The 25,339-nt window shown below is 48.9% G+C and overlaps 1 protein-coding gene across 8 annotated transcripts in view; it reads right to left on the reverse strand.

Annotated features, from left to right (window-relative positions):
- LOC131420735 (ral guanine nucleotide dissociation stimulator-like) overlaps positions 1-18,143 on the reverse strand; it is a 132,665-nt gene extending 114,522 nt beyond the window's left edge. For 2 of the 8 annotated variants that reach the window (XM_058566903.1, XM_058566904.1), the window contains exons 1-5: positions 17,617-18,108; positions 7,504-7,625; positions 4,591-4,903; positions 3,141-3,243; positions 979-1,052 (exon numbers count right to left, since the gene is read on the reverse strand). In XM_058566903.1, the coding sequence (XP_058422886.1) occupies positions 979-1,052; positions 3,141-3,243; positions 4,591-4,641 (228 nt within the window). In that variant the 5' untranslated portion in view covers positions 4,642-4,903; positions 7,504-7,625; positions 17,617-18,108. Of the gene's footprint in view, positions 1-734; positions 1,053-1,405; positions 1,459-1,954; positions 1,987-2,409; positions 2,447-2,572; positions 2,638-3,140; positions 3,244-4,590; positions 4,904-7,503; positions 7,626-17,460; positions 17,525-17,616 lie in introns of those variants that run through there. The other 6 variants (XR_009223637.1, XM_058566899.1, XR_009223638.1 and 3 more) reach the window with 6 other exon arrangements.
- Between the last annotated feature and the right edge of the window lie 7,196 nt (positions 18,144-25,339).

Here is a 25,339-nt window from a genome sequence, read left to right on the forward strand (position 1 = left end):
AGAGGGGGCGGAGCATGCAGAGAAAACAGGACTTGGACCTAGGCCGGGCTCTGGGCTCCAGAGAAGGAGGACATGGGGGGAGGCTGAGGGACCTGGCAGCACAACCCTCTCTGATGACAGACTTGGAGGCTGAGGCCTCAGGCAGAGGGGACTGCTCAGCAACTTATGTGCTGCCTGACTTGGGGGGGGCCGACCCCTCTCTCCCTCCATGGGGAGCATGGGAGTTAGAGGCTGAGTCCAGCTCAGATAAAACCTCACGCGGCTGTGCCATCAGGCAGCTCTGAGTTTCCCCAGCCTGGGGAACCGGAATGGGTGTCTCAGGTGGAGCCTCTGTTCACTCATCTCTAAGATGGGCCTGATGCCCCAACTCCCAGGGGCCACTGCGAGGTTCCCAGGAGAGATGTGTCAAGTGCTGAGAGCTCGGAGCACATTTCGGGGGCTCCCGCATCCCAAGGTTCAGGATCGTGGTCCTTCCTGCCTGGCCTCAGGTTCACCCACCTCGAGATAATCACCCATCGCCAGACACAGCATAAGCAGGTCACCAAGGAAAGTGCCAAGATAGGGGAGGACACCTTGTGACATTGGGGTGCGGGTGGGATGAGCCCTTGCTCTCAAGTCGACCCCCTGCAGACCGTCCCCTGAAAAGTCCACAGCCACAGCCTCCTGGTCCACCCCAGGGTTCCCACGGGGAACAGCCTAGGACCCTTACTAGCCTCCCCTCAATTCCTCCTTGCTTCACACCCCAAGAACACCACACTCCTCCTCCTCCTCTCCCAGGGCAGGCTTCTAGCAAATCACAGGGTATGCGGTCCCTGTCCCTCCCCACAACAAACCCATCCTGCACCAGCTCTTCCAGGCCATCCCGGTCACTTCTACTGGGGGATTCGGACACTGTGGCACCAAGAGAAAGGGCCCTCCTCTCTTGATTTGAGGCCTCCAGCTGGGAACGCAGAGCCCCTCCCCCACAGGCACACTCACCTGCTGCTGCTGCTGCTCCTTCTCCTGCACCCTCTGGGGGTTGATTTCCGGGGGGCAAACGTGGAAGGCCCCTCCTGTCAGGGTCGAGGACAGTGTCAGTGAGGCCATAGTCCCCTCACCGCATTTCTCTCCAGCACCACTCGCCTCCGACACTGGACATCTGACTCGAGTCAACTGGTACCAATGCCACTCCACCCTCCAAGGTCTTGTGATTCCAGAACAAGCCCAGTTTCAACTCTCTGAGTGTAAGCTTGGGCTTGCGTCCTGGACTCCCTGAGCCTGTTTCCTCATCTGGAAAGTGTGAGAACTCCAGCTACTTCACAGGTTCTCCTGAGGACTCACTGTCGCATGACTGTCATCGCTGTTCTTGCCCTCACCCCTCCAGGGAGCAGGCAGAAAGCTCCCACATTCCTTTCCTCCCTCTTACCTCATCACCCCCATGTGAGGCCTGCACCACACGATCACCATCCTTCCATTTCCCTGATGGAGAGACAGAGGCCCAAACAGGGGCAGTGAGTTGCTCAGGGGCCACAGAGGAGAGGCCACTTGGCCCTCCCAGCCAGAGACCCTGTTCCAACATCCTCACCTAACCCCCAGCCCCACCACTGACAACAGTCCTGACCCCCGAGCTCTCGAAGCTTGGTCGTGGGCCGAGGCGTGGATGGAGAGGATGTGGTGTCTTGGGAGTCTGGTTGAATGGCTCCTGCCTGCCCCAGTCTCGTGGAGTGTCTGGCCCCCAGGCTGGGACAGAGGCAATGCCAAACCCTTCTCCTCCCCAAGGAACCACTCAGGATATTCCCCTGCACTGAACTCTTTCTTTATCCACTCAGAAACTGGACCCCCAAGGTGCCACCTCTGATCAACAGGGAAGGGGTGAGAGGACATTTTGCTTCCCTGTTTACATGAAGCTCCTAACTTCCTTTCAGCAGGATCCACTAAGAATCTATCAGTTGCCTAGGCGCTACTCATAAGCCACCTGGGGTATATGTCATTGCCAACCAGGCATTCAGGTGAGACTCCGTTGTTGACTCGAATGACTGTTCTAGGCGTCCAGGGGGGGTCCCAGAACGCACACACATCTGTCTCTGGTCCAGCTGTTCAGATCCAAGGATGAGCATCTTGTTTGTCCACCTGGGCCAGGGGAATTCTCTGCTGTGCCCGTCCCTGGGGTAGGCAGTGTGCTCTCCCCTTGGAGACATGGTGAAGATAGAAGGAGCAGCAGGGGCCTGGCTTCCTGAGGACAGGTTTAGGCTGAGGGATAAACCCACCCAACCACCCAACAGTCTGGGAGAAGCTACATTCAGCAGGACGGAAGTGCATGGAAGCCAGAAATCTGCTGATGGCGCCAGCTCGGCAACTCGCCCTGGAACAGCACAGCCAACACCACTGTGTCCCATGACCAGGGCCTCCTGCCCACAAACGGCACCCCACCTGCCCATGGGCCAAACAGATCCCTAAGCTTGTTAACCTGGACAAGATAGATGGGAACGTTTCAGAGAAAGTTCAAGTGAGAAACTATCAAAACCACAGCTTGCCCAGTCCCCCTCCCCCCGTGGCCCTTCCTCTCTTTCCAGACCCCCAGCCTCCACTCTACCTTGGTCATCAGTTCTCTGCTCAAGGACTCGTCTTGGCTATAGCGCTCCTTAAGTTTTTCAGAGCGCTCCCTGAGGAGAGGAGAAAGAGGGAAGGACAAATTTAGGGATAATATGAGGGGTCTGAGTGCAAATCTTTTTCTTTGACAACCTGAGAGATTCAAACTGCCTGGAGGAGTGCTCTCACTGGGCTCCTCTGAGGGCTAAGGTCTTGTGAGACTGGGAGGGGGCTCTCCTGTTGGTCACTGGGGTCTCCATTCCCCCGCTATACAGAGCAGCTCTCTTTTGACCACTTTCAGTTTCAACTGGGCATAGAGTTCTGTTGCTATAAACACTTGAAAATCTCCAATGTGGCTCAACCCAGTACCTGGCATTTAGAGAAACCGAATCCTGAAGCAGAATTGGTGCACTAAGGACACCAGGAGACTTAGAGACCCACCACTGAGGCCCAGGCCCTGTTCCAAGCATTTGCTGCCACCCAGGAGTTCCCAGCTGACTGAGGGGCCAATGGCAGACATACGGGAGATCCCCCATCTACCCTGGTCCTCCTATGGAGAGAGGCCTACCCACCAGGAAACTTCCCCCATGTGTTCTTCAGGTGGCATATGGATGTTTTCTGCAGAACAGAGATGACAGTGCAGGGCGAGGAGAAGTTCTTCAGGATCTTGCACTCCTGGGGAAGGGAAGAGAATGAGCTGTGAGGTGGGGTACTGGAGCCCTGCTTGCTCTAGCTTCAGTCCCCTTCTATTTAAATCTCCTCTCCTGGATGAGACAGATGCTCAGGGAGCCCCAGAAGGGCACATTTAGGACCCAAAGAGTAACACTCACAAGGAGGAGGATTTTAGCTCAACCCAGGGAGGGAGCCAGGTAGGAAGTGAGCATCCCCGCAGTGGGACCTGGAGTCAAGGTCAGCATTCCCCTGGCAAGAAGGGCCTAGGGACTTGCAGGGGCTTAGACCACACACTGCAATCCTGGGATCTGATAAAGGTGGAGGCAGTTCCCAAGGCTCCAGAGAGGGGCTCCACTGGGCCTCCCACAGCACACCTGGGCCACCTGGATCCAGCGCTCCACCACCCTCACCCTGTCCTGGGCCATCATGCTCGGGTCCCCGAGGCAGGTGGTGACGACGAGGCTGGCCACCCTTCTGAAGTGGTCGATGGTGGCCCGGACGGTGTGTGCCAGGTGCTCATTGCTGGGCTTGTTCCTCTTGCCCCAGGTGGAGCCCAGGCACTGAGAGGGCACCACCTTCCGGAAGAGCTCCTGGGGAACAGGGGGAGTGTCACCCAACATTGCCACACCCCAGCTCTGTGTCCACATCCCCAAAAGTCCCACACAGGGGTCACAGTTTAGAGCTGGAGCTCAGGAAGCTCATGATGTGGCCTGAGCCTTGTGAGAGTCCCTGGCTTTTCTTCTCTGTCCACTGAGGGTACCCAGAGGATGACCCAGGACCCAATACTGGCAGGGAAGGGAGAGGGACATTTGCATCCAGCCCGTCCTGGCTAACTCCAAGCTCCAGATGGTGGCTCACCTCGGCTCATCCCAAGGGGGCATCTTCCAACACACTGATCCCCCTCTGGTCACACTCCCCATTCTGATACACATTCTGCCCTGGCAGCTACAACCACGGGCCTTGTCTGTCTCCCTTGTAGTGGAGTACACATCAGGTGTCTAATAAGTCCTGAGGCTGTTGAGCTTCCTGAGCAGACGGTTGGGCCACCAGGGACCTGGCTGCATACAGTGAGTTCCCCTCCACTACTGATGTGCCAGGCCCTGCTCACCCTTCCTTCTCTTCAAGGAGCCGGCATAGCCACTCTGTGCAGCAGGTCCTGTTAGTGTCCACCTCTACGCTCTGCAGGTGGAAAGCAAAGGCTTAGGGGTTCAGAAAGTTGCCCAGGTCTTATGGTTGGTAAGGGGTGGAGCCAGGATTCGGGCCCAGATCATAGGAGACTGGATGAGGTCTGGGGCAACGATGGCAGAGGGAAGGCCTACCCCACCCCACCCTCAGAGCCCAGCTGCTCACTGCATCCATCACGATCAACTGCTCCACCACCAGCTTAGGAGGGAAGGCCATAGGTTGGGCTTCTTCTCACACTTCTTAGCCACAGGTGGAGATGGACTTCCCACTAGAAATGATGGTCCAGGTGACTCCAACTCAGCAGCTCCCACTCCTGCTGGAGCCCATGTTGGCCCTTGCTCCACCTCCAACACTGCTGGTAGAGGGGACACTGGCTCCAGTGCTAGAGGGTGTGGTGTCAACGGAGCTGGAGCCAGCTCTACCTCCACCACTGCCCACAGCTCTGCTTCTGCTGCTGGCTGAAACTCTGGAGCTGACTCTGGAGCGGGATAAAGAGAAAGGTTCACTCACATAGCTGACTTTCCATGTGTCCTTCTAAATACAGGAAAGATCCCACTTCTCTTCCAGGAATAGCCAGCCTGCAGTCCCCTTTAGCCTCTGGCTCTGCCTCAGTGGCCTCCTAAACTCACAACAGACAAGGGAAATAGGGTCAAGGGAGCACAGCTCTGAACCAGACAAGGTTACCTGCATGTACGTCCCCTTTAGCTTGAAAAAGAGACAGCCCCTGACTGGTCCCACCCTAGTTCTGGTCCAACCCCATCATCTCAAGGTCCTGAGTGTGGAGGCCCTCTGCTCCTGCTGTCATCTCAGAGCAAAGCTGGATGGTGTGGGTGGCCTCATGTACCTGCTCCTTGTCTAGTGAGTTGGTGGAGTTGAAACCATTGGGCAGCTACTCGACGACCTCCTGAGTGGAGTTCTGCAAAGACTGCCCGGGAGCTGGGCCAGAGGGAATCAGGGGTGGCCTGCACACTGCCACTGAGGCCAACCCCCAAGAGAAAGTCTGCTCCTCAGTTCAGGCACAGAGGGCATCCTGGCAAAGATCTTTGGTCAGGGAGGGAAGGAAATGAAACCTCTAGGGCTCAATAATATACGAGTAGAGGAGCTCACCTTCTCATGCTGCCAGCCATGATCTGGGGCATGAACGTGACAGACCCACCAGGTTTCCGACACCTAACAACAAGCTCCTGCTTAGGAATGGCCTGTCCCACATACCCTGCCTTCCTCACTCCACACAGACACACAAACACACACACACACACTATGAGGGGCCTGGAGTGTGGGGTTGATCAGGTGGGATCACCGTTGTGTCCTGGCCTGCACTAGCCTTTCCTGGGCTCCCCCATGTTACCCTTCACTGCCTCCTGTCAGACACCCAGAGGCGTCAGGGATGAGGGCTGAGCCAACATCGGCAACAATCAAAAAGATTCTCTTTCTGGGTTTTTTTGAGGCCAGATCCTGCAAAAGTTTGGATACAACAACAAAACATTTTTGCTTCTTGGCTGTCTCCATTCAAGTGAGCTGGATGGGGGGCTGTGGGTGCCTGGTTACCAGAGTTCTAAGATCTGTTGAGGCCTAGGACCAAGGAGATGGGGTCATTTTTCAAGATTCCTTTACCTGGGACCCTTACCTCAATCAGATTTCTCCAGAGCTGCCCCCTGAGCCCGGGCTGCTCACCCTCTTCTCTCATGTCACTTCCTGAACTGTACACAAGGAGCCTACACAGCCCTAGCCACAGTTCCCTGGAAACCTAACTCAGGTCCTAGCTTTGAGGAGACAGAGATGAATGCAGACCTCCTCTTTCTTACCAGTTCTGCATCCTGGGAAAGTCCCTGTGCCTCTCAGGTCCTCCCTAGTCTCCAAACCTGCACCATGGGGATCAGGCTAGAATCTACTTCCTAGGGACCTCACCCGGTGTATATGAGATAATATCTATTACCCCTGTGGGCTGGTGTCACATGTACCTAAGGCACAAACTTAGAGATGGAAGAATAACAAGAAGGGGTGACATGTAGCACAGAACACCACTCAAAACAGGCCTGGATTCTAGCAATGTGATATTGGAACAGTCACTTCCAACTTGGCCTCATTTTCAGGTCAGCATCATGAGGGGTTTGAAACTAACGGAAATTTAGATACTGCCTTCTGTGGCATAAAACCATTCAACTGTTTCCTGTTTTATGGAGAATGAGACCCAAGGGCCTCATCTTGGCTTATGAGGTGGGAAGTCTCCACAATGGTACCCAGTAAACCCCACTCATGGCATAGCCATCCCCGTGGAACCACTAAGTGGTTAGTAACTGGCTTATGAACATAATAAGAGCCAATGTGATGGGATGTCTTGTCTAAATTTTAACTACACAAGTCTCTCACTTCCTCTTACTCCCTCTCTCATGTTCCATCTCTCTCTCTCACTCTGTCGAATCCCTGTAACTGAGGAATCAAATACCAGTGTTTTGGGACTGCCCAATGTGGAGGCCTATAGAGGAGAGAAGCACGGGAGTGCCCAGGCCAACAGACAGAAAGGAACTCAGGCCCTCAGTCCAAACTGAATCCTGAAGGCTGAGAGTGACCTTGGGGGCTTGTCCTCCCCCAGTTGAGCCTCAGTTGAGGCCACAGCCCCAACCTGTTCAACTCAGTGAGGCAGAGGCACCCAGCTAAAACGTGCCTCATTGCTGATACACACAAATTGTGAGATAGTCAACATTTGTAGTTTTGAAAAGCAAGGTTAGGGGCAATGAAGTCAGAGAGGGAAAGGTAACTGACACAGCCTACCAGGCCCTGGCCCTACCTTCCACCCCAGCTCCTGTTCTCTCCTCCCAGCCTCCTTCCAGCTGCACTGGCCATATTTCTGACCTCCTCTGGCCAAACTCACTTCTGCCTGTGAGACTCAGGACCGGTGGTGCCATCTCCCTGACACACTGCTCCCAGACCCCTGAAGGGCTGGCTCCCTCTTGTCATTCTGGTCCCATCAAATATCACCCTATTGAGGCTTTTCAGACCCTCCTACCAAGTGACGCCCAACCCTCCCTCACAGCCCCCTGCTGTGTTTCTCTACAGCACTTGCTGAGAGGAACTTACCCACGGCTCTCAGAATCAGTGACAAAGATGGAGAACTCAAAGGTTTTGCAGGTACCAATGCCTGTGTTTCTCATCCCCTAAGCCATCAGATGTCTCCTTTGGATCCCACTGCTGCCACCAAACTGGTACAAAACAAAATAAAACTGAGTAAATTTTAAACATCTTATCGGCTTTATTCAACAGTTCATGAATCAGGCAGCATCCAGTCTAGCAGAGAGAAAGGAGCTCCAAGGAGCTGTACAAAATGAAAGACTTTTATAGGCAGAAGGGAGCAGGAACAAGGACATTACACTACACCAAAAAGAGGGTTGGTTACTGCAAGGTTACCTTCCCTTAGGGGATGGCAGGTCTCTATTAGGAAGGTGACCTACCTGCTGCTCATCAGGCGATTCCCAATTGACTGGTTTATGATTCTATTCCTGGGAGGGCAAAAAGTCTAATTAAATCTCGGCTTGTTGATGTGAGACTTAGGCTAAGTGGCTCTATTAGGGCCTGGTGTCTTGTTTTATTATTTTATTTATTTATTTTTTTTGTGAGGGAGATCAGCCCTGAGCTAACATCCATGCTGATCCTCCTCTTCCTTTTTCCTGAGGCAGACCAGCTCTGAGCTAACATCTATTGCCAATCCTCCTCCTTTTTTCCTTCCCCAAAGCCCAGGTAGATAGTTGTATGTCATAGTTACACATCCTTCTAGTTTCTGTATGTGGGATGTAGTCTCAGCATGGCTGGGGAAGAGGTGCGTCGGTCACGCCCGGGATCCGAACCCAGGCCGCCAGTAGTGGAGCGTGCTCACTTAACAGCTGGGCCTGCCCTGGTGTCTTGTTTTAAACACATTACTTCTGCTGGTCCCTGATTTCCCCAGTTACACCCCAGCTGTCCCTTCATTGACCATTGTTAATCACACACCCACTGCACCTGCCTCCAGTCCTTCCCCCTCAACACCGTAATCTCACACACAGCTCCTCCCGACACTATCATGACGTCTCCCACCACACGTCCCCTATACTTTCCACACTGCCAGCAAGATGCTTCACAAACACCACAACCATTTATGTCCAATGGGCTTAGAGGTCTAACCGTGCACTGGGAATCAGGAGTCACAGGGTCTGTCACTTGGCCTCCAATCACCTACTGTACCCCAGCTGAAGGGCTTACCCTGCGGAGAGACTCAGTTGTAGCCAACTCCATCGAACAACATCTTTGCCCCAGGCTTCCTTCAAAATGCTCCACCCACTTTCTGCCCCAACTGCTCCTTGAGGGGTCATTTTGGGGTAGCCTTCGAGGCCACCTTGGTGATTTTGTGCCCAGGCACAAACAGCTCTTGGCCGACAAACACTTTAACCATACCCCCTGAAATCATATAGCACAGGTAACCAGTGAATGGGTGCAAATTATTTTACCTCAAGACACCTAAGGAATATTTCACACCAGGAGCATCCACTTTTGGGTTTCACTGTGGGCTGATATCACAAGGCTCTCACCCAGTGAGCGTCTCTCTTCCCCAGCTCTCTGAGCAGCTTTCTCCAGGCTATATTGTGCAACGCACTATTGTTTCTCTCTCAGCCTGCTTCCCTCAGGTCGCAGGTCCCCTGAGTTTCCTGCCCTGACAGGCTACCACCCACCCATAGAAACAATGTCAGTCCTATAGCACTGGGTGTTCAGTTCTACTAGGATTGACTGACTGGACTGGGCACAGGTGCGGTGGCCCTACCCACACAAAATCAGGAAACTGAGGCAACTAAGAAGTATCAACAACCTTAACAGAACATGGACAACAACTCCATAGGAACATATCCTAACCCTTGAACAACACTCTCATGAGTCTCTCGCCTAAATGGCTTTAGAAAATGGTCTGGCCCTAGACTGTCTATACCGGCCAAGGAAGGAGGGGTTGGTGCCTTTCCTAGAACCACACTTGCTGAGTGTACATCAACAGAGAAGTTCAAACCTACCTTCACCAAATGGCCCAAGAGGTTAAAATATTGCATAATATTACTCAAATCTTTGAATAGATACCAAAGGCCCCCGAGGTCACTGACCTATTTTCATGGCTGGTCTCTCTAAGTTGGGGACAATGGAAATGGACTGGATTTTAGACTGTTGCTTGTATAGTCATAGGATTTGTTACTATAGCCCTCGTCGGATGTTTACTCTCTTGGCTACAACTTGCCCTACCTCTAATAACTCCATTAATTACACTTATTAAATATACTAACCAACTTAAAATTAACCAATACCCTGATTAACTTAGAAAATTCAAAAATTTTATGTGGAAAATCTGCTTAACATAGAATACACCGTTTTAAGTATTTCAAAGTATACATTTCTGTGGCTTTTAGCACAATGATTATGTCGTGTGGCTATCACCACTATCTAATTCCAGAACATTTTCAACACCCCCAAACAAACCCATACTCATTCACAATCTATTTTCTGCTAACCCAAACCCATGGAAACAACTCATCTGTTTTCTCCCCCTATGGATTTTCCTATTCTGGACATTTCATTCAAATGGCATCCTGTTATCGATTGCCTTTGTGGATGGCTTCAGTGAGCACACATGTTTCAAGATTCACCCATGGCCGAGCATGTAGCAGTACTTAATTCTTTTTTATGGCTTATAATATCCTATATTATGAATAGGCCACATTTGGTTTATGCAGTGATAACTGGATAGAAATTTGGGTTTGTTTCACTTTTGGACCATTGTGAACACTGTTGCTTTGAATGTCTATGGGCAAGTTTGCTCTTTTGGACATATCTACCATGGGCCTCTCCAGGTCAATGGTAATTCTAAGTTTAAGATTTTAGAAAATGCCAAGCTGTTTTCTGCAGTGGCTGCATCATTTTACTTTCCCACCAGTAATGTATGTGGGTTTCCCTTTCTACACATCTTTACCAACACTTGTTATTTTCCATTATGTTGAATATAGCCTTCATTTTGAGTGTGAAATAGTATCACATTGTGCTTTGAATTTGTATTTTCCTAATAATTAATGATACTGAGCAACTATCTTGTGCTTATTGGCCATCTATGTATTTCCTGGAGACATGTCTATTCCAGTTGCTTACCCCGTTTCATTGACTTGTCTTTTATAATTGAGTTCTAAGAGATCTTTATATATACTCAATATAAGAGCCCTCTCACGTATATAAGTTGCAAATAGTAGGAGACTTCAAAGACCACTTTTAACGGATAGAATATCCATACAGAAAATCAGGAAATAGCAGACATGAAAACATTAACTACTAAATGGACCTATCAGACACACACAGAATATTTTACTGGACAGCAACAAAATGTACACTCTTCTCAAGGGCACACAGACTATTTTCCAGAACAGATCACATGTTAGGTCACAAAACAAGTCTTAACAAGATTAAAGAAGACTGAAATAATACCAAGTAACTTTTCTAAACACAATGGCATGAAACTAGAAGTCAATAACAGAAGGAAAACTGGAACATTCATAATATGTGGAAGTTCAACAAAAACTCTTAAACTTAAAAGTAGATCAGGGTGCAGACAGGTGCTGTAGCGGTTAAGTGCATGTGTTCCGCTGCTGGCGGCCTGGGTTCGGATCCTGGGCACGCACCAACCCATGCTTGTCAGGCCATGCTGTATTGGCATCCCATATAAAGTGGAGGAATATGGGCAAGGATGATAGCTCAGGGCCGGTCTTCCTGAGCAAAAAGAGGAGGATTGGCATGGATGTTAGCTCAGGGCTGATCTTCTTCACACACAAAAAATGTAGATCAAAGAAGAAATCAAAAGGGAAATTAGAAAACAGCTCAAAACATACAAAAAGAAACAATAGGGACCGGCCGGGTGGCACAAGCGGTTAAGTGCGTGCGCTCCACTGCGGCGGCCCGTAGTTCGCCGGCTCAGTTCCCGGGTGCACACCAACGCACCGCTTGGCAAGCTATGCTGTGGCAGCATCCCATATAAAGTGCAGGAAGATGGGCACGGATGTTAGCCCAGGGCCAGTCTTCCTCAGCAAAAAATAAAATAAAATAAAATAAAAGAGGATTGGCAGATGTTAGCACAGGGCCAATCTTCATCACACACACACAAAAAGAAACAATATGGGCCGGCCCTGTGGCTTAGCGGTTAAGTGCGTGCTCTCTGATGCTGGTGGCCCGGGTTCGGATCCCGGGCACACACCGACGCACCGCTTCTCCGGCCATGCTGAGGCCGCGTCCCACATACGGCAACTAGAAAGCTGTGCAACTATGGCATACAACTATCTACTGGGGCTTTGTGGCGAAAATAAATAAATAAATCTTTAAAAAAAAAAAGAAACAATAAACACACCAAAACTTACAGGCTGCAGCAAAAATAGTACTAAGAGGAAAATTTATAGTGATAAACTTGTACATTACAAGAGAAGAAAGATGTCAAAGAAACAACCTGACTTACAACACACAGCATTAAAAAAAGAAAAAATGAAACCCAAAGTTAGCAGAAGGATGGAAGTCACCAAGAGGAGAGTGGAAAAACAATGAAAGACAGTATGGACGATTAATAAAAGTAAAAGTTGAGTTTTGGAAAAAATAAAATTGAGAAACCCTTAGATAAAATATCTAGGAAAACAAAGAAAGATGACTCAAACTAAATCAGAAATGAAAGAGGAGGCATTGCAACGGATGCTTCAGAAAGAAAGAGATCAGAAGAGACTATTCTGAACTAGTGTACACTCATAAATTGCATAACCTAGACAAAATAGATAAATTCCTAGAAACAACCTACAAAAGCTGAATCATGAAGAAATAGAAATCTTGAACAGACCAGTAACAAATAAGCAGATTGAATCAGTAATCAAACACCTCCCAATGAGAAGGGACGTCTCCACTCTGCCCGACCTTAGCCAGCCTGCCCCAGCGCCAGGCTGACTCCCATGGACCTAGCTGGCTCCCTGCAGGCTTCTGCAAATCCAGGCCCCTGGCTCACCCTGGAGCATGCCAGCTCTGGTGGCCTCAAACAGCATCCTTGACACCAGGCTCCCACCAGGCTCCTGGGAACCCAGGGCCCCATCTCAGCCTAGGGGCTGCCATCTTAAACAGCCCAAGGTGGCTCTTGTGACCACAAGTGGTGTCCTTGGCACCAGGCTCCTGGTGGGCTTTGGTGAATCCAGACCCTGGCTCACCCAAGGTCCTGCGTATGCCAGGCAGCCACAGGCAGCACCCACAGCCACAGGCAGCTTCTGTAACAGGGCAAACCCAAGACCCCAGTGGGCTCCCACACACCCAAGACCCCAGGTCACTCCAGCACTTGCTGGCTCCAGCAACCCAGGTAGATTCCATGACACCAGGTTCCCAGGGGGCTGCTGGGAACTCAAGCCCATGGATCACCACACCACCTGCCAGTTCCAGCAGCTGTAGACAGCTCTTATGGAACGAGGCTCCTTGCAGGCTCCCACAAAACCAGGCCCCCAGTTTACCCAGGTACTTGCTGACTCAGGCGGCCCCAGGCAGCTCCCATGGCACCAGGCACCGGCAGGTTCCCATGAACCCAGGCTTCCATCTTGATCCAGTGCCTGCTGGCTTCTGCAGCCTCAGGCAGCTCCTGTGGCCCCAGGATCCCAGGAATCCAGACTTCTGGCCTACCACAGCACAAGCTGTCTCTCGTGGTGCCAGGCTCCTGGCAGTCTCCCATGAACCAAGGCTCTCAGCTCATCCCAGCACTGGCGAACTCTCATGGCCCTGGATGACTCCTGTGGCTGCAGGCTCTCAAAGAGGACCTGCCAAAACAGGCTCCAGTGGGGCTACTCATGATCTCAGGGTCCCAGCTGTGCCCAGGGCCAGACACAATACCATAGACCCAAGCTTTCCACTCACCCCAGTACCAGGCTGTCCAAGGACTCCAGCAGCAAGCTTGCCCCTGGACACCACCAGATGGCCTACCCAGGACCCCTAGATGGGATGACTATGAAGGCTTTGGTTTGCTAAAGCCAGTCTGTAAAGGGTGGAAGAGGTGCCTACTTCCTCAAATTTGCAGACACCAATGGAAGGCCACAAGGATCATGAATAATCAAAGACTCATGACACCACCAAAGAAAAAGAATAAAACTCCAATGACCGACCAAGCAATGGAGATATAGGAACTATGACACAAAGGTTTCAGAACAACCCTCTTTGAGAAATTCATAAAACTCTAAGGAAACATAGATAGACTACTAAATGAAATAAGGAAACAGTGCATGAACAAGTGAGAAGTTCATTATAGAAACAGAAATCATTAAGGAAAAACAAACAGAAATCCTAGAATTGAAGAACACAACGACTGAACTGAAGAATTTAATAGAGAGGTTCTAAATCAGATTCAACCATGTACAAGAAATAATTAGTGAACTAGAAGATGTGTCGTTTGAAATCATCCAGTCAAAGAAACAAAAAGAAAAACGGTACTGCATAGGAATGGGGAAAGGCAGTGTGAATTATGGGATACCATGAAAAGAAATAGATAAGCATTATTAAAGTACCAGAGAAGACAGGGATAAAGGAAAAGAGTGTTTACTTAAAAAAAAAAATAGCAGCTTGTATCACTATGAGTTTCCCTCTCAGGACTGCTTTTGCTGCATCCCATATGGTTTGATATGGCATGTTATCATTTTCGTTTGTTTCCAGATAGTTTTTGATTTCTCCTTTAATTTCATCAATGATCCATTGGTTGTTCAGTAGCATGTTGTTTAATCTCCACATTTTTGTCACTTTCCCAGTTTTTTTTTCATGGTTCATTTCCAGTTTCATAGCCTTATGGTCTGAAAAGATGCTTGTTATGATTTCAATCTTCTTAAATTTATTGAGGCTTGCTTTGTTTCCCAACATATGGTCTACCCTAGAGAATGTTCCATGCGCGCTTGAGAAGAATGTGTAGTCAGCTGTTTTTGGATGGAGTGCTCTGTATATGTCTACTAGGTCCATCTCGTCCAGTTTTTCATTTAAGTCTAATATTTCTTTATTAACTTTTTGTCTGGATGATCTATCCATTGCTGTAAGTGGGGTGTTAAGATCCCCTACTATTATTGTGTTGTTGTTGATTTCTCCTTTTAGGTTTGTTAATAGTTGCTTTATGTACATTGGTGCTCCTAAGTTGGGTGCATATATATTTATAAGTGATATGTCTTCTTGATGTAGTATCCCTTTTATCATTATATATTTCCCTTCTTTGTCTTTCTTAACCTGTTTTATCTTGAAGTCTACTTTGTCTGATATGAGTATGGCAACACCTGCTTTCTTTTGTTTGCCATTAGCTTGGAGTATTGTCTTCCATCCTTTCACTCTGACCCTGTGCTTGTCTTTAGTGCTAAGATGTGTTTCCTGAAGGCAGCATATTGTTGGGTCTTGCTTTTTAATCCATCCTGCCACTCTGTATCTTTTGATTGGAGAGTTCAATCCATTTACATTTAGGGTAATTATTGAAATATGAGGGTTGAATGTTGCTGTTTTGTCACTTATTTTCTGGTTCTTTTGCATTTCCTTTGTTTCTTGTCCCATTTGTTTTGGACTGCCAATTCAGTTTGGTTGTTCTGTCTTATGATTCTTCTAGTTTTCTCTTTGTTTATCATATGTGGTTTTGCTTTGATTATTTGTTTAGTGTTTACCTTGAGGTTTGGGCAAAAAATCTTGTGTATGAGATAGTCCATTATCTGATAGCCTCCTATTTCCTTATACTAAGTCAATTCAGTCACTTTCCTCTTCCCCTTAAGTGATACAATAAGTTAGGAAACAGATCTGTTGACAAACACAAAAAAGCTAGATCTAGCCTCAGCCTGAGGGACAACAACATAAGAAACTAGTGGAGAGGAAACATTCTTCTCAAACCACAATGAAACAGTCACCACAATGGATTGTGTGCTAAGCCACAGTGAAATCTCTAAAGAGTCCAAAAAGCAGAAATCTATAAGTAACCATATTACGGGACCTTAAAGCAATAAAAATAAAAAATAATCACAAAATATTGGCTCCCCTCCCCCAACTTATCCACTTGAAAATCTGTCCACACCCTTCTAAATCTCTCAGGTTACAGAGGGGATCCAGACAGACAGGACAAACTCTTTAGAAATGAGCAGCACTGAGAGCAGCATGAGCCAAATCCATGGTGTGGAGACTAAGGGACAGAAGAGACACAGCCTCCACTGCAGGTATCAGGGAATATCAACTCTACATGAAGAAGCTGAGCACTTCCCTCCAGGAGCCAGAATAACACCACAATAAAACCAACAACAGCAGAATGAAGTGAGGATTCACGAGGCAGGAAAAACAATGCAGACCTAAGCAATGGAGTTAAGGGCTGGCTCTCTGGAAAGACTTGTACCAGTGAGAAACCTTGCGCAGTCTGACCAAAAGGAACAGACAAAGGCACCAAACTGTACCATCAGGTACAAGAAACTACCGAAACTGCTTTAACGTGATAGGAGAACATAGTGGATAACTCTGACCAAGACATCAGCGGTCCTCAACTGGAGCTGTCCTTCCACCAGAATGCATCTGGAAACACGCAGGATGGGTTTTGTTTCTTGTTTTGTGTTGTCCTAATGGTTGTTGCCCTGGGGGTCCCGGAGATCCTGAACAGCCAGTCACATAGAGCCGTTTCCCTCCTGAAGTGTTACTGACATCTGGGAAGACGAGCACTGATCCAGATTAAATGAACTATGTGGTAGGGAAATGTTTTCCATGGATGTATAACAGGCAAAAGATGGTACCCTCAATACATAAGGAATATTGAGAAACCAATGTTTACAACTACTAAACTGTAAGAGAGCGGGAAAATCAGAAACATAGCCAATAAACACACCAAAAATATATCCAATCTATTCGTACAGGTGGAGAAATATGCATGTAAAGCACAGGGAAGAGTTGAGGAGATTACACAACAAATTTTACTACCAACAAGGAATAAAAGTTGGGAGGTAGGTGAGAAATAGGAGTTTTTACCACTTCTTAGCTTATATATTTCTGTAGTGCTTTAATATTTACAAAAGAGAATGTACTCTACTCAAAAAGATGTTTAAAATTTTAAAGAAATTATTAAAATGTTCAAAATGACTTCAGTTCATGGATATTCATTAAAACACAAATGGAAAGAACCTCCCCATGACTTTAAGAGTCTCCTATAACTTTTCTAATAGTTACTATGTCGATTTTATTTCACATTTAGATCCTAACTCATTGGAATTTACATTTGTGTGAGGGATGCAACAGAAGCTGATTTTCTCCTGTTCAAGTGGAAAAACAAGGATCCAGGCACTGTTCATTGTGTAGGTCTGGCTTTCCCAGCAGACCTGCAATGCCTCCTTTCCCAGCGGCTAAACCTTGACAACTACGGCTGCCTCTCGAGCACCCTAGAACTGGCGGGGTGAGCTCTGCAGCCTGGGCTCCCTGTCTGCAAGGGGCAGCTACCAGCAGAGCCTTCTCCCAAGACAGCGGCAGGCATGCTGCACAAAGAAGTGGTCAGTGGCAGTCTGCTGCATAGCAGGAAACCCCTCATGATGAGCAGGCAGTGGGGGAGCCCCGAGCACGGGCACTGACCTCGGCGGGGGGCACCAGGCTGCTAAGGCAGGGAGCCCCCTCCCTTCAGCTCGTCCAGCTCCTCCTGCAGCGTGTGCACCTGGCTGTCGGCAGCTGCCCCTCTTCAGCTCGCCATTCTTCTCCACCTGCTCCCACAGGTGGCACCCGTGCTCCTGTTCCCCTGGGAGCAGAAGCAGTAGGAGTGCAGCGAGTTGAGGAGTTCTTGGGCCCCCAGTGCTGACAGGATGACCTTTCTGAGAGACGTGGGGCCGGTGTTGCTGTGCTTGCTCTGCACAGCTTCTGTGTCTGGCTTTAAGGTGACATCTGTTGGAGGGTGGAGGGGCTCTGGGAGGCTTTCTGAGGCATCATTGTGAATGATGAACTTGAGGGTTCTGGGCCAAGCCCTAGTCAGGCACAAGGCTGGTCCCTCTGCAGCTGGGCTCCACATCTCTCTTCAACCTCTTTCGGTCAACAGCCTCGTGGGGGACAGATGACCTTTCTCGAGTGTGCTCTGAGAAGAAAGTGTAAGAAAGTTGCCAGCCAATAAATCTGCACACCCCAGATCCTGAGGGATAAAGTCATCCACGGAAATGCCACTCTTACCTAAGAGACCCTGGCAGGGAAGAGGGGGGTCTCATTGTCAGCATCCATAGCAGACATGTTTGCATCTCCCTGGCTGCCTGATGCTGTGGAGGCCACACTGTATCCTGGAGTTCCTTCCAGAGACTCTGCACCTGCTCCTGACTGGCGGCTTCCTGGGCAGCCCTGGGTGCAGGTTCACCCTGCACAGTGGCTCGCTTCAACTTGTGGGAGCCCTGCTAGGCCCTCAGGTTTTCCCTCAAGGACAACGATGAACCTGCAGCTCCTTTCCCATCTGCTTCACTCGCATGTTCCTTAGGTCCCCGGTGGCCTTCCTGGTGTCCTTTCTCCTGGGGCAGCCACGGACTTCAGCCCCCCCTTCTCAATCAGGTGGAAGATGGAGGGCACGGCCATGGCTTGAGCATGTAATACTGACCATCCAGCCTTTCCAAGAGCTTTTTTTGGTGAAACGTTCACTACAGACGAAAGAATGTTTAGTGGGGTCCAGTCATCCCTGTGAACAGCTTTTAACCACTGAACCAGACATTGAGCACTTTATGTGGAGCCTGCAAGGATAAATGAAAAAGTAACTAGAAAGAAAGGATTAAATGTCGACCCCTAAAATAATCAAGTATAGAAACAAAACAAGTGTTTTGGGGAACACCGACACCTGTAGCCAATTTACCCATTTAAACCTTTAGTAAAGATTTAAGAAGCACCTTCTGCTTGCAAGTTATTACTGGACTAGAAAGATGAAAGACCCACTGTCTACCTTAAGAAACTGACCATCTAAGGCAGAGGAGGAAGAAAGGTGAATACCTCCTCCCAGGCTGTGGTAAGTGCCCTGTAGGGACACAGACACTCGGGCAGATAGCACAGGATGGCATCAAGACAACAGGAAAGGCTTCAGGAAGCCTCAGAAATAGTTCCTAGAAGCTCATGGCTACCCAACCCTCCTGCTGTCCATGGGACGCAGTGCTAAAATGGCGAGGGTTGGTCCCCCTATTTCAAAGCCAGGCCAGGTGTCGGACAGCAGAGCCTCCCAGGCACTCAGCGGGGCGTCTGGCCCCAGCTCTGCTCAAGTAGCTGAGGTATGCAGGACTGCCGCCAGGAGAAGGTCAGCCCCAAGGGTTGTGGTTGCGTGTTCCTCCTGTCCTCCCCTTACCAGGAGGAAAGCTGTTCTCTGTACAAAGCAACAAGCCCCTGCAAGGTACTGACCAAGACACTTCATCATCTCTTCTCCTCATTAAGGTAAATTCTCTATTTAGACCAAACTCTGCACATGGGGGTTTGGGGGGTCTCTCTCAAGGGCTTTCTGCTCCACCTGAGGTCATCTAGCCCCCCTGAGTCCGCTGTGGACCAGACCAGGTGGATACTAGGTCCTCAGGGAGTTCCAAGCAACATGACCTTCTAACCTTTCTCAAGGCTTTGTGACTAGTTACCAAAGGACCACCACCTCCTTTGCCCCCAGACCACGTTAAACAATGACACATGCCAAGAGCAACCTTCACTGCAGTGCTTTGCCTCATTCTCAAAAACAGTAACAAAACTTATGGGACACAGGCTCTGAAGGAACTGTCAAGAAAGCAGGGTGGCTGACCTCTGAAACAAGCTCACATTACTAGTTCTTTGGATAGATTGTAACAACTTCCGACTTAGAACAAACCACTGTAAACCTTCAATAATTCTACAGACAAGTGGCATTCAGCTCTTTCAAAATACAACAAGAACCTGCAATGCAAAACAAAAGGATCTTCCAGGAGATTTTCAAAGTAAAATGTGTTCAGTGCACTGTTTTGGGACCTCCAGTGCGGAGTCCGCAGGAAAGGACTCACTGAACTGGCTGAATTCCAGAAGCCCTCATGAAGGGAGCCAAGCCAGGGGACAGGCAAACTCCTCACCATGCTGTCGGAGCCCAAGGAAGAAGTGAAGAGAGAGCCCCTTCCCCGAGTCCCCAGGGTAAACCCCCGGGTGAGGAGTGGGCCACGCCCTCCACCACCCAGGATGCTGTCAAATGCAGAGTCCACTGTCAGATGCCTCTCCAGGACTCACCTCCAGTGCAGAGCCACCTTTCCCTGCACTGCCAGGACCCGTCTAGCAAGAGCATCTGGGAGGTGCGTCCATCCCGGAGGTACAAGCGGCTTTTGCTCAGCCACATTCCTGATCACAGAGATCAAGGCAGGCTCACTGCCATCAAAAGAGCAGAAAAGTCACAGCAAATGCCAGAAGATAGTGACCTAAGGAAGAGCGTTTCCAGAATACCCTGTTTCCCGACATTGTAGGCCTCAGCCCAAATCAATGGAGAGCACGGTGGTCATGGGGTGGGACTGAGAGGGTGGTGGAGGCCATAAGGTGGGTGCTGGTGGCCATGGGGAGGCCGTAGTGGCCCGAGGCACCCAGAGCAGAGATGGTGTCACAGACCAAGGCCACACAGTGCCCGGTGCTGACTCACCTGCTGGACCGGCCCGGAGGGCCTGAGCACAGAGTGCCGCCTGCCTCAGGCTGAACCTCGAAGCAGGCTGACCAGGCGGCAGGGTGGCATTGTTTTTAATTCCTTTTTCTTTTCCTGGCAGCTGCAACGTAAATTTACTGAAATCTCAGTTTGGGAACGGTACAGTAGACTAGTAGGCAATATTTCAATGGTTTGTGGCATCTGGCCACTTAAACGTGAGGTGGCTGACTTCCAAAGGAGCATGTTCAGCAGATGTATTTCTGGTGACTTTTGTTTAAAAAAGATAAAGAATCAGACAGTGATGCACTGTTTGCTGGGGGCACACGGTGGGGGAAGGAATAGAATTATTTACTTCTCCATCTGTTCTCAGGTTATTACCGCTTACATACCTACGACCATTCCCAGGAGAGACTTGGTTAAGGTAGAAAACACAGTTTAATATCAGTCATATTACCTTAGATATGAAAGTCATCATGGTAAAGTCAGGAAAAGACATGCGATGAGTGGTAATGAGACACGGAAGGCTGCTTCAAAGTAGAAAAGGTGTTTGTGTTTGAAGGCCTCTGTTGATGCTGATAAGAACATGTACAGTATTTGTAGGATGGGGTGGGGAGTTTTCTTTCTAACATGATGCTGTGCGTCCTTTTAGGGCTGATTAATGGATCAGCCTCTCCTGGCCCCTGGTGTTCTTACAGATTCGGCCTCCTTTGCCCAAGGGTTAGGCAGTTCCTGGTAGTTTTTATAGTTATCCATTCATTAAGCTACATTTCTTATTGAGCGCAAGGTTTGGTTCATGCATTGTCCTAGACCCTGGTGCCAGAGAAGTGAGCAAAACACAAAAAGCATGCCCTGGGTGACGTTCTAGATGTGACACCAATGGTGTGGCTCATGTGGGAGAGTGATGTGTGCCAGGCTGGAGGGGGGTGGAGTTGTAGCCAGGAGGGCCAGGAAAGGTCTCACCGCAGAGGTAGATTTTGAACAAGCTCCAAAAGCAGTGCAGGAGGAAGAGCAAGTGGCCTGCTCTGGGAGCAGCAAGGAGGCCAGTGTGGCCAGGGCACAGCCGGTGACGGCAGCAGGAGCTGAAAGCAGAGTTGTGATTTTGGCCCAATCATTGGCCCTTGTTGGTCATAACGAGGACTCGGGCATTGATTTATTCTGAATGAGATGGTGACCCTTTGGAAGGTTTTGAGAGCAGGAGTAACATGGCTGGACATAGGTTTAGCAGACTTGATGTGGCTGCTCTGTTGAGAACATACCACAGAAGGGCCGGGGCAGAGGCAAGGAGACCAGTTAGGGTGCTGTTGCAATAAGCCAGGCAAGAGGCCTTGGAGATGTAGGTCAGGGTGGGGAGAGGAGGTTGAATTCTGGGTGTGTTTGGAGATCGAGACAGTAGGACTGTGTACAGATGGGGAGGGGTGGAGCTGGGGAGGGAGGACTTGAAGTCGGTGCTGAGTTTATGGCCTGAGTCAAGAAACTTAGCTGGGGAGACTTGGAGAGGTCCTGCTTGGTGGGGAGCTGTGGGAGTTTGGTTTTGGCTGAGTTGACTGTGAGATTTATAGTTTGTCTGTGGCTTTTTCCACGAGAGGAGAGCAGAGAATGGCCACCTGGAATCTGTCGTATGAACTCCCTGTGCCCCTCCCAGGCTCCCTCCTGGCACAGACATCCTATGGGAAGGCCTTGGAGTGGAGGTTCCTCTGTGCCAACTTTCTTGGGTGTTCTGGCCTGTTTGCACTGCCCCTCCCTGGGTTTGTCACCTTGAAAAGATTTACTCACTTAGTGGAGCCTCAGGTTTTCAAAAGTTAAAGTTTATGTAATCAGTGGGCTTGAAAAGCAGTATAAAATATTTCCAAAGACGCAAGAAATAGGTAAATTTCAGAAAAAAAAGATTCTAGTATTACATTGTATGTGTTAAAAATTCTTGTTTCCCTTTCTGCCTCCCCTGAGCGTGTGTAGTCATATTGTTAGTTCTGTTCTTTTCCTTGTGATGCAGTATTTTCAAATGGAATTCCAGGGCTTACAATTGCACAGCAAGTTGTAATATGATTAATTGTTTATAAAACAATGTCTTTCCACGGAAATAGTTAATTAACATTATTTTCTGAAAGTAATAAATACATGTGGCTTTTCTTGTTGAACTAGAAAAATGCTTTACAACTTTCTTCTCTCCTTTCCATTAAAGTGTAGGTTTGTGTGAATTTGCTGGATTCTTCAAACACTGGGTTTGCCATTTACAAGGTCACTGTGGTCCAAAGCAACGTGACTGGGAGCAGAGGCCTGGGGTCAGGGTCTCTAAGATAAGCCCCCCTTGAGCCTGCACAGAGAAGTACTTGAGGCCCACACGTTCTTCCTGGGTGTCCTCCCTGCTCATACTCACTGCAGAAGGAGGCTTTCTGCTGAGAGAAGCTACAGAGCCCTGGAAAGCTGGGAAGGCACCTGCACAGGGGGAGGGAGTTGCTGCCCTTCCTGAGGTTGTCCCTTTGCTTCCCTTGAGCCTGTGTCTACACGTAGGGTGGAGTTTTGCACCCACAGTGTAGGGGCCCCGCAGAGTGTAATTTGTTCACATTGAGAAAGTCTGTGAATGTCAGGAGTTCTGTGTCTGGATTAGAGTTTATGAATTTAGGGTTCATTTGAGTTACAACATTAAACTGCATCCTGTCGAGAGTCTCCTCACTTGTGAGAGTGGAAACTGAGAGAGGGAGCCCTTCTTTTCCTTCCCAGGCAGGGGAGGGTGTATGAGCTCCCAGAGTCCATTCCTGTGGCTGTTCAGGTATCGCCACCCTTCTGCACCAGGGACTGACCCACTCCAGGGCTTCTGTCTCTACCAGGAGAGTTTAGAATGTGTTTAACTTTCTGCATATTGCTTTCCTTCTGTCCTGTGGGAAGCAGGCAGCTTATCTGTGCTGATCCCAATATTTGTGTTTCTTTGCTTTGGATTCCTGTATCGATTGAGCAGTGCAGCCCTATATTTCTGGTTTCCCTTAGCTCTTTGTAATTTTATTTCCTGTATGAGAAATAACATTTTGAGTTTCTTGGGATTAAAAATGTGAATTGATGGAGAGATATAATGTCAGTAAGGCAAGAAAATTGTAGAACTAAATAGAGTTTTTGTTTTTAGGCAAAAGAATCGCAAGATGTGAAATGAATGTGTTGAAGTTTTCAGGTGCATTTTCATTTTTACATCAGTGTTTGCATGTGCTTGTCCCTAGAGAACATTGAGATTTAAAAAGCTAAAACAATGGAATTTCTATTTTAATTGATGTGAAGAAAATTAATCAAACTAATCCCACTATGTTTAAGGAGCTAATCCCAAACCCCTCTTGCATTATAATGTGCCACTGACTCTTGAAAATCCTGCCTGTGTGAGATGCAGTGGAGGACAAACTAGGATGCAGCTTGTCCTTTTACTTAGCGAGAGATATGAAAATGTCATTTCGTATGGTTACTCTTTTGTAACCGTTAGTGTGCTAAAGGAATTAAATCTTAGAATGGTTTCCTATGTACAGAAGTTTAAATTAAAGAAAAGCTACGAAATGGGAAAACATGGTATGTGTAAATTTCTCTATTTATATTAGATAAATCTGTAAGATAGAAAAGTCTAACCTCAGAAGAGTCACTGTCAACACTTCTGGGTCCCCTCCAGCCACCCCCAGTGCACAGTTCTGATCATTCTTGAGCTTCCTGTTGGTGTTTCTTTCTATAAAAACAAGCCATTGTGAATGCATATTTTTGTACGCATGTTTGTCCTTGTAATGAGCGGTCAGACTCCGCACGTTTTGATGTATGCTGACAGCTTACGCCTGTCCTCTCCCTCTTCCTCTCGTGTCCACACCTGGACAAGCTGAGGAACAAGTCCGGAGGCTCTGTTCTCTGACATTGGCTTTGGATCCAACCACACAATCCCTGTCTGTGTGCAGAAGTCTTGCCCTGGTCTCAGCCCTGGCAAAGATTTTTCGCTTTGACCAAACTTTAGTCAGGCCCCTGAACCTTCTTGTATGCCTGTCTGTGCACTTCCTTGTAAAATCCAGTTTTAGCAACAACCTTGCAAAGTCAGTTTAACCAGAACCCACACACGAATGTCTGATCACACTTGAGATCTGCTCAGGCTCCTCCTCCTCCTCCACCATCCCTCAGGTGGTGTCTGATCACTCTGGCCTGTCTCTGGTAAGAATCCTATTAGGTCAGGTTAGCCAGAAACCCCAACACTTGACTTTCTCTTAGTAATTTTCCATCCCCTGACCCCTACCATGCTGCCTGGCTGTGAAAACCCACTTGCCCATGCTGCATTTAGAGTCAAGCCCAACCTCATTTCTCCCCCGCTGTGAATCACATCACAGGGGTCTCTGCGTATCACAGTGGTTCTGAATAAAATATGCGTTACCATCTTTGACAAATTTCATTGAAGATTTTTTGTTTAAAACCCCAAACCACAATAAAAACCCAGGCCAGGCTCCTTTCGTTGCTCCCTCAAGCCATTTCAGAGCTGCATGTGATTCTGGCCCTGCTCTCCTCAGAGACCTCTATTATGCGAGTCATAAGACTTTTCCTAACTTCTGTGTGTGTGTGGAGGGGGGCACACACCAGCATCAGTCTCTCCATGGGAATCACAGCACTTGCCAGTGAGCAGTCATATTTTGAAAGGAATCTCTTTCTCTGAGTAGTAGGTCTCAACAGTGGGCTCAAAATACTCAGTGAACCGTGTTGTAAACAGATGTGCTGTCCTCTGGGCTTTGTTCTTCCATTTGAGAGTTGACTTTAACTTAAAGTTACCAGATGCATTACCCTTAACAAGAGAGTGAGCCTGTACAAAGGCCTGGGGGTGGATTGGATGGGGAGGAGAGAGAACAGGATCAGTTAGAGGGACCAGAGGTCAGAGTGTGAGAGAGGAGTTGGAGAAAGGGCCAGAGCAGTCGGTAACAATACAGCAGCCAGGTCAAGGCCCTGTGCACCATGTCTGGGAGTCAGGATCTTCTAATAGCAGTCAGTGGGGGAGCCCCACTTTTGCTTGGATCTCTGGGGGACAAGAAGACAGTGTCTTACCACGTCTGACTGTCCACAGCTACCAGACCCTGGCCAGGGAGCATGAAGCGCTGATGCAGGAGTACCTGCACCTGCTGCAGATCGTGGAGGCGAGAAGACAGTGGCCAAGCAGCTACGGCAGCAGATCGAGGATGGGGAGATCAATATCGAGCGGCTGAAGGCAGAGGTGACTGCTGGCTAGGGGTGCAGAGGAGGCTGGCCAGGGGACACAGGGCACAGGCCCAACACCTCACACTCCAGGCTCCTGCAGGACCAGGG

Source organism: Diceros bicornis, chromosome 24 (genome assembly GCF_020826845.1).
Source record: "Diceros bicornis minor isolate mBicDic1 chromosome 24, mDicBic1.mat.cur, whole genome shotgun sequence".
NCBI classification, from domain to species: Eukaryota; Metazoa; Chordata; class Mammalia; order Perissodactyla; family Rhinocerotidae; genus Diceros; species Diceros bicornis.